Below are 17,513 nucleotides of genomic sequence, written 5' to 3' on the forward strand. Positions count from 1 at the left end.
AGTCTGAAAAATCTATAACATTTTAATGTCACAAATCATTTTTTCAATCAAAATACAAATTTTTCTTCATTGGTAACCAAAATTAAAAATGTTGTGTCTACATATTTGATTTAAAATTTAATAAAATATTGATATTTTTATAAAATTGAGGGTCAATATTTAATAGAACTTAGTATCTTTGAAAGGTGTAAAGGGAGAAAATAATAATTCAGCATACAATAAATAAAAAGCAAGTGCTTCTTTTTTAATTAAAAAAAAAAACAAGTATCAGGTTCAAATATATAAATCAGTTTTATTTCAAAGTTCATAGAATATTTGATATGTTCAATGAGTAATCTTACAAATGAAACAGTAAAAAGTGCATAACATTCACAACATTTTCTTTTCAAAATGAAAAAAGAGGAAACAATCTACATATGATATAGAAAAACATGCTGTACACCTGTAGCTTGAAATTTACCATCACAAAGCAATCTATTGCAAAGGGCAACTGACTTCACCAAACTGATTAAAGGGTTTTTGAATGGTGTTTTTTTTTTGTCTGCAAATAAGATTATGGATGACCATTGTTTTACTTTACTTCGTTATCCTACCTATATAGATTTCACTAGTGATTGTCAATTTCACATCAGTGGGCAAATTAAAAAATGCTATTTTAAAAGTAGGTTACCCCCCTTTAATCAGGCAGTTTTGTGTAAAACAACAAAGGGTGTGTGATGAATTTCCCAAAACCACAAGTCTACTTTAGTTTGGAGGTTTTTAATTTGTTCACTCATATGTACAAGGCTGTTGATTTGAATGCTGTAATTGCAGGGCCTAATAATTAAAATAAACTTTCACTTACCAGGTAAAATGGGAGGGGGGATTTTGTTGATTGTGAAAACTGATTGTGTAAATTTCAAGTGGACAATTATTTATGAATTACATGGACCAGTATATAACTATCATTATGTGGTAAATAAAATCAGGAATATTGAAGAGTTTAGATTTCCCATGAAATATGCTAAAAGAATATTTTTATCAGTTAGCCAAGGTTCCATTTCATAGTTAAGGTAGCTTGGAAAAAAATTCAGGGATCGTGTATGCTTTGATCCACACTGTGGTTTTGGCACAAACCTTGAGGTTGAAAAAAAAATGTTTCACAACAATTACATGTGTGTACCACCAATACATTGTGTACTGTGCAAAAGTTTACAACTTCAGTACAATGTATTTTAACTTTGTATATTTATTGGTTACAAAGTAAGCAAAATTTGTTGGTAGTACAAAAATTGCAATTTTTGCAGTTAATAACATATGAATGATTATAACATTTTTTAAACCCAATAAATCCAAATGTAAATTATTTGAATCCTTTCTCAAAATATAGTATACATTTACAATAACCCAGATTATGTCAAGTTTCTAAATCAAGTTCCTCATATAAAAGAGCAATAAATAATTCTCACATTTTTTTTTACAAACGTTGTAATACAAATAAATATGTACTCTCATTCACAAAATTTTCCTGAAAGTACATGTGTATCAACCTTTCAATTAAATAATTTAGTAAAAAATACCAATCATAATTAATTTAAACATAAAAATTTCTTCTAACAAAAACCACATGCATAGATTTACTCAGAGCCAGCATTCATATTAAACAATGTCTTTAAAAAATCCGTCTTAATTCAAGTTTTTAACATTTTTGCAGAAATAAATTCACACAAAAGTTAGATGAGCACCATTTTTAGGTTAGAAATACCATAGTTCTGTTGCTTGTAAACTCACAATGGTTCACTCAAGAGTATTGATTCATTGCAGCATGATAATCATGTAAATGTCACACGCACACAAGTCACTGTCTTGTCCTCTCTGAACTCTCCAAAACAATAGGAGACTTAACTGCCAGGTTCACGCTGAAGCCGAATCCTCCCTGGCAAAAATCTGAACACTTCCTGGCTTCATCCAGGATAGGCCTGGTTTAACTCCCCCCGGTTCATTTTGACTGACCTACAATAAACAAAACTCATGGTAAAATTGGGTCAACTTTATACAAGCTAGCAAAAACAATAGGTATTAAAACAATTTTGTTCCTTTGATTGTCGAATTACATTTTTAAAAAACTTTAATCTATAACATTAAACTTTAAAATCAATGCTATATACCGTATATTACAAGGTATGTCTTTGGTTGAAATTTTTTGAAAATTTTGTAGAGAATACAAGTCTTATTAAGGATTTTATTGCTTTTAAATTTTAAGACAAGGGTAATGAAAAAAAATATTTACTTTTTTTTTTAAAGTCAAAGTAAAACATATCAAATGTCACTGTAGTCACTCTAGCAAACTATATCATGTAGATTCCATCCTTATAAAATTTTCAAAAATATACAATAAATTGGGAGGTATATCTACTGTTTACAGGAAAACTGTTTATAAATGTACTTTTATCCACGTTAATATCGACAGATGTCCCATACAACCTTAAAACCAAAGCACGTTTTGTCTTAAATGTAATTGTTATTCTGTATTGATAATCCTACAGAATCACAGGCAATTGAGGTTAAAACTCTTCTTTTTTCTTAAGTCATAATAATTGCTGAAAATCATCCATCTATACATCGTCAAAGAAATGGTTTTAACCTCAAGTGCCTGTGTAAGGAATCTACATGACCATATACAATAGCATGCAGCCTAATGCCCACCAAATCCCATGCAGGATGCATGTCAATATATCTTTCTAATAGATTCAAGATCAAAACTTTCTGTACATTTTCAAAGTTCAAAACAAATTCAAGGGTTTGTATTGGCTCATTTCTAACATAAAGTCAAAAGTCAGAGTTGAGTAGTATGAATAAAAGTAAATGTATATTGTCTGAAACTACAGTTAATACAGGTATACAAACAAACTATATATAAAGGTTATCAACACGGTGTATACTGGTTATGTATTAATACCTGACTAATAATGTAAAATCATGAATATTCAGTTTTGATTTCATAAATCAAGAATTATGTATCTTAAAAGAAAAGAATAAGACATGTAATATATTCCATTTGTAAATACATTAATTGAAATCCACACCAACTTATTAAAAAAATCTATTTTCTGCCAAATATTGTACATGCCAAATTGAATATGTTCACAGTAAACTGACTCCCTTTGAATGTTTATGATTTTACAGTTCACAATGCACTCTACATGATAAATAAATAGTATAAGAATTCAGAATAGAAAACTAAACTACTACTTTGCTATTCCATGTATATTTAAGTTGTATATGTATAAGTAAGAAGTAAGTAATGAAAAAGGTGTTAACAGACCACACACCAAGCCAAGATTACCTGTGCAATTTACCTGCATACTCATCATCTTTTTTCTCACTTCTTCATGAACACTAGGGTCAAGTGGTGTGAACCTACAAGAATACTCATACATGTATATGGTAGTCCACTTTTTTGTTCACAGTCACCTATTTTTGAACCAATTAAGGACTGATTCAAATTATGAGGCATAGGAAAATCTGAAACTTGCAGACAAAATGATATTTAGGATCTATACAGGTTTCACATGCCTTATCAAACATGATTTTCCATCCATGCAATAAATTATTTTCTATACTTGAGCCTTGGTATGGAGATAGAAAACAAGGATTGATATCAGCTATGATGATTTTAAATCATCTATGAAATCATGGGGGATTCATTTCACCTTGCATAGGTTAAATCTATCTGACATAAAAGCAGACATACATGGAGATGTGTGATGAATCCTTACTTTAAACGACACATGGAAATTGGGTCAGCTTATATCCCCCAGTTTCCATGTTGAAAGCTTACACAGTAGCCAAGCTTTATACAATGTACATGTATTAATAAACACAGGCCTATCATTGTACAGCATGCTGGACTGACACATTTTACAGCTTTAAAAGTCCAACGTTCCACATCGTAAGGGATGGTTTTACCTGAGTATATGTGGATCGTCTGATTTGACTGGCTCATCTATCTTCTCTTTACTGGCGCTGACTGTTTTTAATACTTCCTTCCTGAAGGCTTCTGGTTCATTGTCATACCTTTTGTGAGGCAACAAAATGAATCAATGAAAAATGTAAATTAAGATGTACGTGTTTCTTCGATATTATCAGGGATAAAAACCATTTTCATATACCAATCAAACAATTCCCATTGAATTCAACATGCAAAATAAGGGAATGAAGTTGTACATATCCTTTGTTACTATGTTTACAATATACTGTCACAGAGCAGCAATATTCAGTCCTAATCTTGATCTGATAATTTTATTCATACGTAGTATAAATGGATTTAATGGTTGACCCTACCCATAGTTTTTCCTCTAAGATACATTTACAATTTAATGATCATTGATCATCATTGAATTCTGGCTATCAATAAAATTATGTCTACATAAATATGTTCATGTGGATTATCCATAAAAAATTGACCCCTGCAATAACATACAATGCACAAGTATATGAACAATTCCCCATTATAAACATACAGTGAGGCAGCTTCCTTGTTCCAGGGTAGTTTAGTGTCAATCTTGTAAAAAACACGACGGGCATACAGCAACACCTGCCATATATGGTTTGCACTTTTTCTGGAGAGACAGGGAAAAGAAATAGAAAATTAATAAAAAAAATAATTGTCATAATTCATTATTCTTGCAGGATGACTCAGCTATCAAGTGAAACTTTGTAAAAGATGTTTTGACATAAAATTACCTCCATTTGGGAAAAGCTCTCTTGACATCTAATTCTCCAGTGCTGGAGTCCACCAATGGATGAAAGACAGGGAAGGAAAAGACTAGACTCTGAAACATTAATGATATAACATTACTGTTAATGACTGGGTAATCTGTAAATTAAACAATCTTAATGGTTCTAGTTTTTATCATTGGACACCATTTTGCTTTGAATTCCTAAAATTCAATCGATATAATTAGGGTGTCAATTTTAGCTTAAAGTTTAGATTTCCTACTACAATTACTTACAGGACAATCTCCATCAGGGAAATTCTCAGGAATGGTTAGAATAAATCGGAAAATTCCCTCTTGATACAGTCCCTGTCTGATGAATAACACACCATGCCAAACTGGAAAGGTATTTGTAACATCATGTTAACTGAACAGATCTAAGTTTGTTGGTACATGTATTATAAAAATATTCAAACCTCAAAGCAGTTTCCTTTTACCTTTGCTTTTACCGTAAACAAATTTTGATCATTGGTATGAGCATTACATTTAAAGGAATTTCATTACTGGTACTCATGTACTTACTCAGAGGTGTTAAAGCAGATGGAACCACATAACAACCAGGACACTTGTGGGTCGTCAATAAATTACTGTAAAAAAAATGATCTCCTCTACATTTCCAGCATAGATTAGATACCGATGATCAACTCAAATTTACATAAGTAACACATGTATTTGAAACATGATTTTCATCACAGTGACATATGGCTCTACTTACTACTCTGCCATAAGTTTGTACTCAGTAAAAAGTTGCCCGTGCCCATTGGATCCACTCTTGGGCATATTATTCTGCCTCTGTTTGATTTCTGATGCCATTGCAAGCTGTGTGTCAGGGCTGGGTATTGGAGGAAGCTGGCGACGCCCCTCTTTTGGCAATGGCTTGGACACAGAAGTTGGTTCTTTTACAGGGAAACTATCATCGGACTTAGAGTCAGAAGAGGAAGATGCCTGTAAAAGAAAACAAATTTAATTAAATTTTAAACAAATATCGATCTTAATAAAGTCTTCAAGAACTTACTCTATTTAGAAAAAAATATCATGTGCCTACTGTATATACATTTACATATGCAAGAAATAGCAATGGTCAAGTGCCACAGGCACTTGTTGACCCTATGATAAGCTTTATCTTATACAGAAATCTCAACTGCATATAACTGCAGAAAGAAAAATAGAGCTCAAATGTTGTGCTCCTTGTATAATTGTAGCCTACCACAAGCAGTGGTTTGACTGGTCTGACAGTGAGGGACTTTTTGGTCCGGGTCCACATGATGTTCATCATGACCTTATCATCCCCTCCATGGACCCGCCAAGATAGGGACTTCCCCTCTTGTAGAGCACTGTTTACAGCTTTCACTAAAGTCAGCGGTAGACTATCCATTTTATCCCAAATAATTTTATTTATTTCACCATAAACAATATTTCAGGATATCACAAAAGTCCTTCCATGCTGGACTTCCAGTGGATAAATTTTTTTTCAGGTTTGAAATTGAATGACACAGTTTACATCCACATCAAATAAAACCACCACAGTTCACTTTAAATTGAAATCCGTAAGTTTGAAGATTAAAGAAAAGTTTTTCTATTGTTTAATCTTTTTATGCCATGGATAAATTTTACAGTTGTTCTTGCATGTTTAATTTGTCATGGCTGACGACAACGGCAACAAAAAAGAAAACCAACCAAAAGTGAAGCCTGCATTGTTTAAAAAAAAAGGTTTAGTTTGAAAAGACTTGTAATGCTTAGTGCTCCCATTGTTTTACCACCTAGGTATATTTCTATCATATTTACAAGGTCTTTCTCCCATGACACTTGTACATGTAACAACAAGTTAAGTGCTATATTAAGTACATTGTGCCTAATTTTGTTTTTAATACATGTATATTACACCTGAATTTCGTGAGCATTTCATGGACTTCCTCACTAGTTGATATTATAAAAGTAAATGCTGAATTCAGTGTATTGCTTCTTCATACATAAAAAAGTGCCTAAGATCTATAGACACAATCAAAATTGCTAAAGCAATAAACCAGATGCGAAAATAGAGACAGAGTTGGGAATGCCTGCAAACTTGCTTGAATGAGGTCCATATAAATACGGTATTTTTTTCTTAAAGCATTACAAGCTGACAATGATGATCGTCTTTCATATCTATGTCTTCTTGAGTATGTAGAATAATAACCAACTAACCAAGCAGGCAGGTCATTCTATTTTGGGACAGAGATATTTTTTTTGTTTTTAGACTGTTACTGAACCATCTAGAAAAGCAAGAAATATGTGTTAACTGTCACTCAGTCAAATTTATGTATGCACTAAGACTCCACAGGGTTATTTTTTCATTGTAAGGACAGAATCCATTTGAACTGCCCTCCAGACAGCAGCTAGAAAAAGACACAGATTTATTCTCCAGAAACAGACTTTATAAACATGAAATACAATAAATTCCTGCCAATATCTCTTCAAGAAAACTGGGAGTTAACCAAAAAATAGAATTAATGTATATTGGAACTTTTAACTAATTCTAAATTCCTGTTATATTCAATTAAGAGTGTCATAACTTTTTATTCTTTCTATTACAAAAATAACATTCCTTGTCTACACAAATAGCTAAATAAACAGCTTGGCCATTTGGTTTGTCATATGAGTAGGATGTATATCCGCAATGAAAAAATGTCACTTCTATTTTAAATTCAATGCCAAAATAAGTAAAATATAAATGCCAATGTGATGGCACACATGCAGACTGAAAATAAAATGATAAGGTTTCTATGCAACCTAGATCTGTATTAAAACAATAACATCATCAAGCTTCAGGCAAAAATGCATGGGAAAAAATCTCACATTCATATTTACAGTATATGAACTAGAATAGATTGGGAATGAGGTCCATCAGCAATTATACCCCTGTGTTTAGTTGAGATTTGCCAACCCCCAAAAATCCTTACTGACAATTAATAGTGTACATGCATGAGTATGTACAATATCTTTATAAAGACATCATAACACTTGAGCTCTCATGCAGAAAAAGCTTTTCTGTTCTCATTTCTCTGCCACGATTTGAACTGTAGTTGTGGAAGGAAAATATCAGTCATTACGCCCGATTTAAAGGAACCTTGGATTAGGAATAAAATTTTCAGATTTAACACCTAACACTGGCAGCTCTCAAATTTCTCTGCAGCACTGCATGCTTTTGGAGATTGAAATGTAACCAATTACCAGTATACTTTCTTCTAAGAACATTTCTAATTATACTGAACATACAATTTATTTGCTATTAATCATAAAAAAATTTTAAAGCATATCTTATCGTTCATAAGACAATAATGACATTGACATCTGAACTTATTAAACTTTGCTGATATAAGGCACAAACCTCAAAATCCTCCATCCTCACAGAATTTTTTGTCCTGTCTGAAACTGTAACTTCCAAACTTCATTACAACAAGCTATGGTCTAAACATATCCAGTAAATTACATATCAGACCAAAGCGACACTCCAATATCTATTGAACAGATTCCAATAACACAAGAATATATGATGCCCAGATAAACAAAACCAGAAAAAAAGACCCACATGGGGCGACTGATAAAATGATAGGGTATATAGGTAGACTTTAGTGTATTCCGGGGAGATATATGTACAAACATGGGTTGGTGTCAATATTTACTGTTCCTGCAATACTTCCCCTAAGCAGACATGTACGGGAGAAACGCTTTTCATGTTGAGCGGTTTGTACAGGAAATGGGAATGATATGATAAAACCAACATTGCTTAAAGCTGAACAAATTAACTACTGGTTGATATTGATGTATTGTATTAAAATGAACTGTGACATTAAAGCCATTCAAGGGACAAAAAATTTGACAAGTGAGATGAAATTCCACACATTTATTTGAATTGATTGATTGTTGAATTACCAAATTCTACTGACCTAGAGATTTTTATTAAAAGCATACTAACATGTTTTATTGTTCCTGATAAGAACACCTTGTAGAAGCATGATCTGGCTGACATTATTTTACAGTTTATAAATGTCAAACTTCATGTAAGAGGAAATTTTATATACATATTCCAATAATCATACGAGTTTTAAAATCAACCAGTTATTATATATAAAAGTTCATGTCAAAATAAACAATTAGTACATATACTTTGTTATTACTTTTTAAAACAATTCATTTTCATCAATTTTTCTATAATTCTTGTATGGTGGGACTTGTATGAACTGTTTGGACAAGAAAGGTCCAATGTACAGGCTAGATACATACGTAGAAGCTTAATCAGATTTAGATGAGTAAATCAATGATGAATAACACTCTGGATAATAATCCCCCCCCCCCCAAAAAAAAAAATTAATACTCCAGTCATTTGCAAAACCCAAATTATTTCTTCAATTTACCAATATATTTCTAGAGAGAGAGAGAGAGAGAGAGAGAGAGAGAGAGAGAGAGAGAGAGAGAGAGAGAGAGAGAGAGGTAAACTATGTTGAACATTCTCTGTTATATTTGAACTTAAGATCAAATTCAAATGACACAGTGACACAATATCAAATCACAGGTACAGTTCTACTACAACACACAAAAGAATCCAAGAGCCTCTAGCTGAAGTGGTATCCTGCTTCTAGCTCAAGTGGCTCCTTCATAACAGATCAATGGGGACAAGATGTTGTGAGTGTTTACCATGCCATGCAATATCATTTGCTAATACAAATGTTCTAGTTATTTCTATCTGTATTAACTGCCTGCCCTCTGAAGTAATTACCTGGTCAGGTGAGGTACTCTGTGACATAACAGCATATTACTGACCACGACATGAGGATTGTAGTCTGGGTTCTGAAGCATTTAGATCACCTCTGTTTAATCCTGTAAAGAGAAAGATGAAGTTGATGTTCAGTATCGGATATACTACTATATCTCATTAACGAAATTGTTTTTAGACCAATACATATTATTTATGGTATATGTTCTGTATGTAATTGATGTAATGTGCCAGAAAATTACTTTTTGTATGCTATGTCATAATACATGTAGTTGAATAACATCATGAGATATACAGTGTAGCCAACATATGTGCTGCATAAGATTAAACGCATCTATTAAAACAAACCCAGTGTTGGTATTAATACATGATATTTCCATTGGAAATAGGATGGACATGGAGCAATGAAAGAGAACCTGATTTCATCTGCTACTCAGGCAGAACAGATAAACCAGGTCCTATCTGTAGATCTCATTGCCTTGTTCAAATATTTATTACAGAAGAACTATAAAAGGCCTGTATCACACATCCTAATGCAAAGAAAATCCAACAACTGATTCAAATTGAACGAAATGAACAACCCAAATTACTGTATGCACAATTGACAGACATTTGTCTCTCTTATCTATTATTGTAGATTAATCTGAGTTAAAGAGTTTAAAAGATTGCAACAAAACTAACTTTGATCTGAACAAGAAAGAGAATGATTTCTACAGAAAACCAACGAATCCCCACATAAATCTGTTGTGTGTATCGATTCGTAAAAACACAATGTAATTTGGTTTAAAACAAGCACCTGGGGCAAGTCAGAATAAAAAAAATTTTCCTGTGCTTCCTGCATATTGCAATTCAGATAAATTTGCCATTATTTTTTTTCTGCATTCATTCATTTCAACCAAGATAATAGAATAATAATAGATAATAGAAATTAATTCTAATGAAAATTTGGAAGAAAAAAAATTACTTTTCAAAAGTATGGAAACAATGCAAGTTATAACAATATCTATTTCAACACTTAAAGAGTCTGAAAATGAAAACCATCAAAAAGAAAAACACAATTTAGGCTTGTATGATCTCAATGAAAAGATCCCATAATTACATTTAGGCCAAGTACAGTGTACTAAAAAACAACCATGAATAATTGGGCTTTATCTGTCAGTCTTACCTTGAGTGAATTGCATGGTGACAGAGCTACACACAGACGAGCCAGTAAAAACAATCTGCCCTCACCTCCCTACAGACAGCACACCACCTAGTGATCAATCAATGCACTGCCCACAGCTCATAACAAAGGGACACAACTCTATCACTTAATGATTTATCTTCATTTAGTAAAACATACCTGGGATGTCACGGCTAGAGGAAACTACACCTATATTTACACTGTAAATACTGCAAGGTTCTGTAGCAATGAGAGTAACTTTTTTTCTCAGGACTTACCAGTAGTAAAACTTACAGTACATGTATCGTGTATATTTTCAATATACAGTGTAAATGTATAACATTGAAGAGTCAGGGACAAATATTGGCACTGTGATGGCTCCAGAAAAGAAACAGGAATTTTGTCATCACTGTGTTTAGATCAATGATGCCACGGCAGCAATTTCAAAACTTTTATGCAATTCAAATTAAATTCCTGCAGTTACAATATTTGCATACAGACACTAAATTAAGAATAACTTATTAATGAATTCAAAGTATAATGGTTTCACATGTCTAAGCTGTGATGAATAAACATGCATAACGAAGATATTTTTCTCCTGCTCTTACCCTGAATGTGGTAGAGCTCCCTAAACCGATCCATTGATAAATCTATCCACACAGCTGGGCTTCAGGGGAAAAGAATTTCATTATCTGATTACATATTTCTCTTTTATCTCCTTCACACATTGCTAATCATGCATGACATAAAAATGTCTCTTATTCCCCAATACACACTGATAATGACGGCACCCACTTTTCAACTGCCTAGCTCACAATTCCTAATCGCCTCGTCTTATTTAACAGCAATCGGCAAAAGTAAAGGTTTAAATCGGTGCATTATGGAATTAAAAGTCATTATCAGCAAATCACTTCTAATAAACCAAGTGCTGTAACCCGTTCAATTATGTTGTAATATAATAAGCCAGGTAACTGGATAAGAACCTGTTATCCCGCATACCACAACAACACCACAGGGGCTAGTTATGAATTAATGTATTCATACTGTAATGTATGGCAAACCTTGACAATCCTGACCAAATCTGTTATAATAATAGACTAAGTCTAAAAATGTTGATTTAAAAATGTTTTTCTTACTTAATAAAACAAAGGCATGATTAACACAGAATATAGACTGTATCCCTTATAGACTAAAAAGTTAGATTCATATGAATTCATCTTTTTGCAAATTTGATGCCAACAAGTTGGACTAATATACTAATAGCACCATTCATGGACTATCCACAAAGAACAAAATTAGTAGTGTAACCCTCTAGCAGAACCACTAGCATCCAACTACAAGTCATTAGTGGTTTATGATAGATGTCATATAATATGAAAACATGTACACCTTCTAAAGAAATAAAAAACACAAAAAGTTTAAAATGACTAATATACCTCCTAAAGTGCATTTGAATGAAATAATTAAGTCCTAAACAGCTATAAAATTTGATCCTGTTTGTAGATTATACTGAAGTCTAATGCATTATTGATGATCTATTCTGGTAAACTGAGGCAGTATTGACCCTATTTAAATATGTGCAACATCATGGAGCCAATAATCAATTTTTTGCTCTTTCATTCAAATTAAACTCTTTAAAATATACTGGTACAATTATGCTTGTGTTATTTTCTGTTTGAATAAACAAGCAAATTGTCTCAATACTCTCCAGACTGAGACACAAAAGAATCCTTTTTAATGGGATACTTTCTCATATTCTTTCAAATAAGGTAACATTTGAAGGGGCCACAAGGCAAGATGTAAGCAACAAGGCAAGATGGAACATAAGATTTTCTATGCAGGGCAATCCTATGGATACAGGAAACATCAGACCAATGGACTTGTTATTTAAATTGGAAAATAAAAGAATGAAAAAGCTGGAGTAACTCCAGGATCCGATTCAAGGACTTGGCAAAATGCTCATTGAATTCAAATTACCCCATAACCTGTGAACTTAGGACATCCAATGGACAGATGCTTATTAAAAGTTCTGAATACTTATTTAGGACTAGATCCAGTACATTTTGTATATTCTGTTAAATTAAAGCCCAAAAATTTGACCAAGCAGCTTTAAAAAGTCAGAAAATTAAGACAATACAGTTCAGATAACTGATACAGTTTGTCAGTTATGCCCATTTATGGTCAGAAAATTATGACACCATTCAATTACTCTCAACATTCTGTAACAAAGCAACCTGATCTAAATGAAAAAAGTAACCTTAAGTCAAAGTTAAGAAGGTTCAATAGTAATAGGCAATTTTAAACAATATCAATTTCCTTGAACTAAAATATTGGGAAATAGTTTTGTTTTTGTTTTTTCTAAATGACAGTGTATGGCTAAAAATATCATAAGTATACATGTGTAAATTTTTTAGGTAGATCTGATGGACAACTTGTTGACCATCCACTGGCATTCAGCCTCCTAAAAGGGAACTATAACATTGAATGAATTCAAGGAGGAAAAAGGATTACATATGTACCTGCAAGAGAAACCAGTAAATGCATCAATTTAGCAACTATCTGCAGGTCTGTAGGTCCTGGTCTGAACTGCAATTTATGGCACACAAAAAAATGCATTGCTTTGATTAATTCTCATTTCTGAACGCATTCTGTAGAAATTCCTGACATTTTACAACAATTGCCTTTACTTGCCTCTAATATTATTTTGAACACCAACCCAATAAAGTGAAGAGGTGCAGTTTGTTTACATGTAAAAATTGTGACCATTGGTCTCTCGACATGAATTCAACATACTTCATTTTCTGAGGTCAGTTAACATGTTTCGGAGAAAATCTGAGGCAATTAAAGAGGGTATCAGGTTTGTTCACCCTGTATTCCTGTTCGCCTGAGTCCATTCGACCGGAGTCTGTTTGCTCTCAATTATTGTTCGCCCTAAACCTTGTTCGCTCCATCTAAACCTCGTTCACAAACCACATCATTTTATTATAAGATAAAATCTTTATTTTATTTAGTGTTAACTTTTTAATTGATAAATTTTACTTTACTTTCATATTAACTTGCTTTACTACCAATAACATTTTCTTACATTTTATGATTTTATATCTTCAAAAAGACATACATTGGTCTAATTGTTAGATCTTATTGATGTAAATTATAAATAAATGTCTTGTTGTTTTATTTTAATGTTTTGCTTGATGTTTTTAAACAATTAAAGAAATAAAAAGACATTAATTGGTCCATTTATAAGGTAAGCAGTAGAAGAGCACCTATTCTATCTTTGAAGAATTTGAATACCCGAACATAGCACAATCTTTGACCTATAAATGATATACGTTGATGGAACTTGAAACTATCAAACCATAATTACATGCATAATATAATTAATTCACAATAAGTCATTGTATTGTTATCAGGTCAGTCAGTTGGTTATTATTATGTAACTAAAGGTGCTCCAATAGTGCTGTTTTGCATAAATATATATCTCTTCATCATGTATAAAATGATCGGAATACAAAAAAATATTATTATACAACTACAATAATCAGGTATTAAAATAGGGTGAATGGGATTAAAGGCAAACGGACCTAGGGCAAACGGAAACTAGGGTTAACAGAAACTAGGGCGAATGAACATACATTCAGTAAAGAGGTGATATCAGTAGTAAACTGAAGGAAGAATTTAATAGGTCAAAATTTTTTTTTACAGAATTTATGTGTAAATTAGGTTAATCCATCCAAAAATAGTACAATTTTTTGTGTGCCTTAAATTGAAAGTTTTTTATTACTATGGGATGCATTGTAGTTCCCAGGTCATCCTTCCGAATTTTTTCAGACCAGTGCCTAAAAGTGATTCCGGAAATCTTGCCTAGATTGGTACGCTAGAAATGGGTTGAATTGAAAAAAGAGTTAAAGATACGCACGTGTTCATAATGTCATGTTGGTAAAACATTTTGTATCAAAGCCGAAAAGGGTATTGCATATTTTTTTATGAACCAGATACTGAGGTAGGGGCACGAGAACATTACGTTAGACGTACGCCATTGGTATTGGAACATATGCATTGGTAAACTGCATTAATATTCAATAAAACAAGGTGAAGTTACACTTACATTGTACAATATGATATTGGCGAACTCAAAACCCAATTTCGGTTCACTATCAACTCACTTGTCAACTATTTTATATTCACGTTCCGACTTCCGGTAAATGGTTTTCCGAAATAAAAAATCTTGATTTTTCTAAATACGGTTTTTTTTAAAAGGTGCAAAGATGAAAAAATTAAAAAGTATAATAAGTGATCTCATTCTACAAAGATCAGGCTGGTATCTCTTTTTTCTTTCTGTTCAATTGGCTTCAATGTTAATTGCAGAGAAATTCAAGACAATTAACAAAGAAGTCATTGCACATTTACAAGCACCGTTACACGTCTCCCTACGCTGTGCAAGAAGAGTGATTTTGTTATATACATAGGCGTCGGAACCGGGGGGAACCGGGGGGGGGGGTGGGTGGGCTAGGGGGGGCTTAGCTCCCCCCCCCCCCACACTTTTTTTGCAAAGTTATACCTAACCATTAGTCCGATTAGGCACATAGGGGTAACTAGATTTACCGAAATACCCGTGATTTACCGAAATGCCCGATGAAAACACCGAAATACCCTTCAAAAACACCAAAATGCCTCATTTGAGCACAAATATTTAACATCATAGTTTGAATCTAAGTGTTTATATGTATTTCCCCAATTTTCAGTTTGATAATGTAAGTAATTTGACATAAATAGCAATTTTTAAACATGTGTAGACATTGGGTTAACATGGTTAAGAACGATAACTCTTGCATGAATTGCTTTTCAATCAAATAGAGGGGTGTAATTTTATTCCCAGAATAAAATAACTAAGAATTAAAAATAACAGTTTATTAGCTTTTATTTTTTAATATCATATAATAATTTGACATGATAATATGAAAATTTAATGAAAGACTTGTCTTTCTTGGAAGAATTGCATTTTAATCAATAACCACGAAAATCGGCTGATTTATCCAAAAAATTAACTTTATATACAATAACTATCTATATAAAATACTAAACATACACTCTTTTTGGCGTAATAATGGGCATTTTGGTGTTTTCACCGGGTATTTTGGTGTTTTCACCGGGTATTTCGGTAAATCCCGGGTATTTCGGTAATTCTATGTACCGGGCACATAGCATCATAGAGGGTTCAGCCCCCCCCCCACACTTTTTCTCGGAGGAAAGAAAATTGTTCCAAAATTTAAAATTTACCTTGAGAAGACGGAAATCTTGAGATACTTTTTTTTTTTGCTTGTAAAGATTTCTGAGGATTAGTCTAGCCCCCCACTTTCAATATGGTTCCGACGCCACTGATATACATTAGACAATTGCCTGAAGTTATAGATGAGCTTATCATATTTGCAACAATGTGACACCATGGTTTTTCCACCAACTCGAATAGATGCTTTTTAAATCTTGTATCACTTCTGGATGTCAGAGTAGATTCTTTTATCCCAAACATACATTACAGGCTGTTCTGCATAAAAAGAGTTATATTGTAATTTAGGAAAATGTGCATGGAATTGGAGATTGAGTGTAATATTATTATATACATGTAATATTCTTTGTTGTTATACTTTCATGTTAAATACTGAAATCTGATTGGTTAAGACGCAGTTAATAATATTTACTATTACCCTCAGCGTTAGCAACGCTCTTGGCAACGGGTAACATTAAAAAATGTTACATGCGCGAAAATTATGCGCGTACGGTTCGCTGTAGAATTCACGTTATTCCTATATAAAAGCAGTAAAATTTTCTTAAAAATTTTTAAAAAGACATTCAGTATAACAAAATAAATAGTGCCTGTTTGGGAGGATAACAGTTGTAATTGACACCCCTCGAAAACCATTGTCAACCTCCGCTTCGCGTCGGTTGACAATGGTTTTCTCGGGGTGTCAATTTCAACTGTTACCCTCCCAAACAGGCACTATTTATATAATATGAAATATATAATTATTTTAAAAAAAGAAAGCTAGACATCATTAAGAAAGTGACCATCTCAAACGGCCCTGCTTAAATAATGGAAATAAGAATGAAAAAACATTTGAGAACATTTTTGACCTTAACCTATGACTTAAATATTTTTCAGTTGGCATGCATGGAACTTTAATCAAAGCTTATTGCAAATTATCTACAGGCATTCTTTAGATTTAATCTGAACAAGATTAAGCTAATGGGAAAGAATTTATGTTCCAAAACTGGATTTCAAAGAGATATGCTATGACCTTCATATCTGATCTAGAAATGAGGTTCAAAGTCACTGTTCAACCTTTACCCATGAGTTCTGTTTATAATGTGAAGCCGATGATGAGCAAGATAAGGCTATGGTGAGAATATATACCGTATTTTTCGGAAATTAGGTCGACACTTTTTTCCTGACACGTGGACCCCGCCCTATTCATCGCTTCGCCCTATTTTATTTTATTTTTTTTGGTTGAAAATTTGATATGAAATTTTGCAAAAATTTATGCAAACCTCCAATAAAATCATGAGTGTTTACTATAATACTGCTTGAATTTCTGTGTAAATCGTATGGATTGATTTTAATAAATATACTGTTACAGTAGTAATTTATCATTTAAACAATAAACAAATTAAATGTAAATAAATTTATTTCTTCTTACATTTCTTACTTAGATCGCTGACTGAATCTTCTTTTGATCATTATTACATGCTGTCATGCACTTATTACGATAAACAGGATATCGATTTCGCGTGGTAAAAGTAAAATGAAAACCGTACAAAGGGTAAAATTTAGGGGGGATATCGT

At 32.6% G+C, this 17,513-nt stretch overlaps 1 protein-coding gene across 6 annotated transcripts; it reads right to left on the reverse strand.

The window, feature by feature from the left end:
- Positions 1 to 272: 272 nt before the first annotated feature.
- Positions 273 to 14,896, reverse strand: LOC105330744 (AKT-interacting protein). Of its 6 annotated transcripts, none has more exons than XM_011432641.4 (10): positions 14,781 to 14,896; positions 9,514 to 9,614; positions 5,473 to 5,702; positions 5,280 to 5,344; positions 4,995 to 5,095; positions 4,726 to 4,814; positions 4,503 to 4,601; positions 3,949 to 4,056; positions 3,339 to 3,399; positions 273 to 1,992 (listed from the first exon to the last, which is right to left on the reverse strand). In XM_011432641.4, exons 2-10 carry the CDS (start codon positions 9,538 to 9,540, stop codon positions 1,894 to 1,896), a joined length of 879 nt encoding a protein of 292 aa, XP_011430943.1. In that variant the 5' UTR covers positions 9,541 to 9,614; positions 14,781 to 14,896; the 3' UTR covers positions 273 to 1,893. The 6 variants fall into 6 exon arrangements, with proteins under 6 accessions (XP_011430943.1, XP_019923870.1, XP_011430945.1 ...); XM_020068311.3 differs by lacking the exon at positions 14,781 to 14,896 and adding an exon at positions 11,281 to 11,612; XM_011432643.4 differs by lacking the exon at positions 14,781 to 14,896 and adding an exon at positions 10,676 to 10,822.
- Between the last annotated feature and the right edge of the window lie 2,617 nt (positions 14,897 to 17,513).

Source organism: Magallana gigas, chromosome 3 (genome assembly GCF_963853765.1).
Source record: "Magallana gigas chromosome 3, xbMagGiga1.1, whole genome shotgun sequence".
NCBI lineage: Eukaryota > Metazoa > Mollusca > Bivalvia > Ostreida > Ostreidae > Magallana > Magallana gigas.

Excerpts from the sequence above, each read along its gene's own strand:
- LOC105330744 (XM_020068309.3), bottom strand. The coding sequence starts at position 6,132 with ATGGATAGTCTACCGCTGACTTTAGTGAAAGCTGTAAACAGTGCTCTA. Across the intron at positions 5,096-5,279 it reads ATCTGCTTTAACACCTCTGA|TTTGGCATGGTGTGTTATTC; the intron begins GTAAGTACATGA and ends ATACCTTTCCAG. Across the intron at positions 3,400-3,948 it reads GACGATCCACATATACTCAG|GTTCACACCACTTGACCCTA; the intron begins GTAAAACCATCC and ends GTATTCTTGTAG.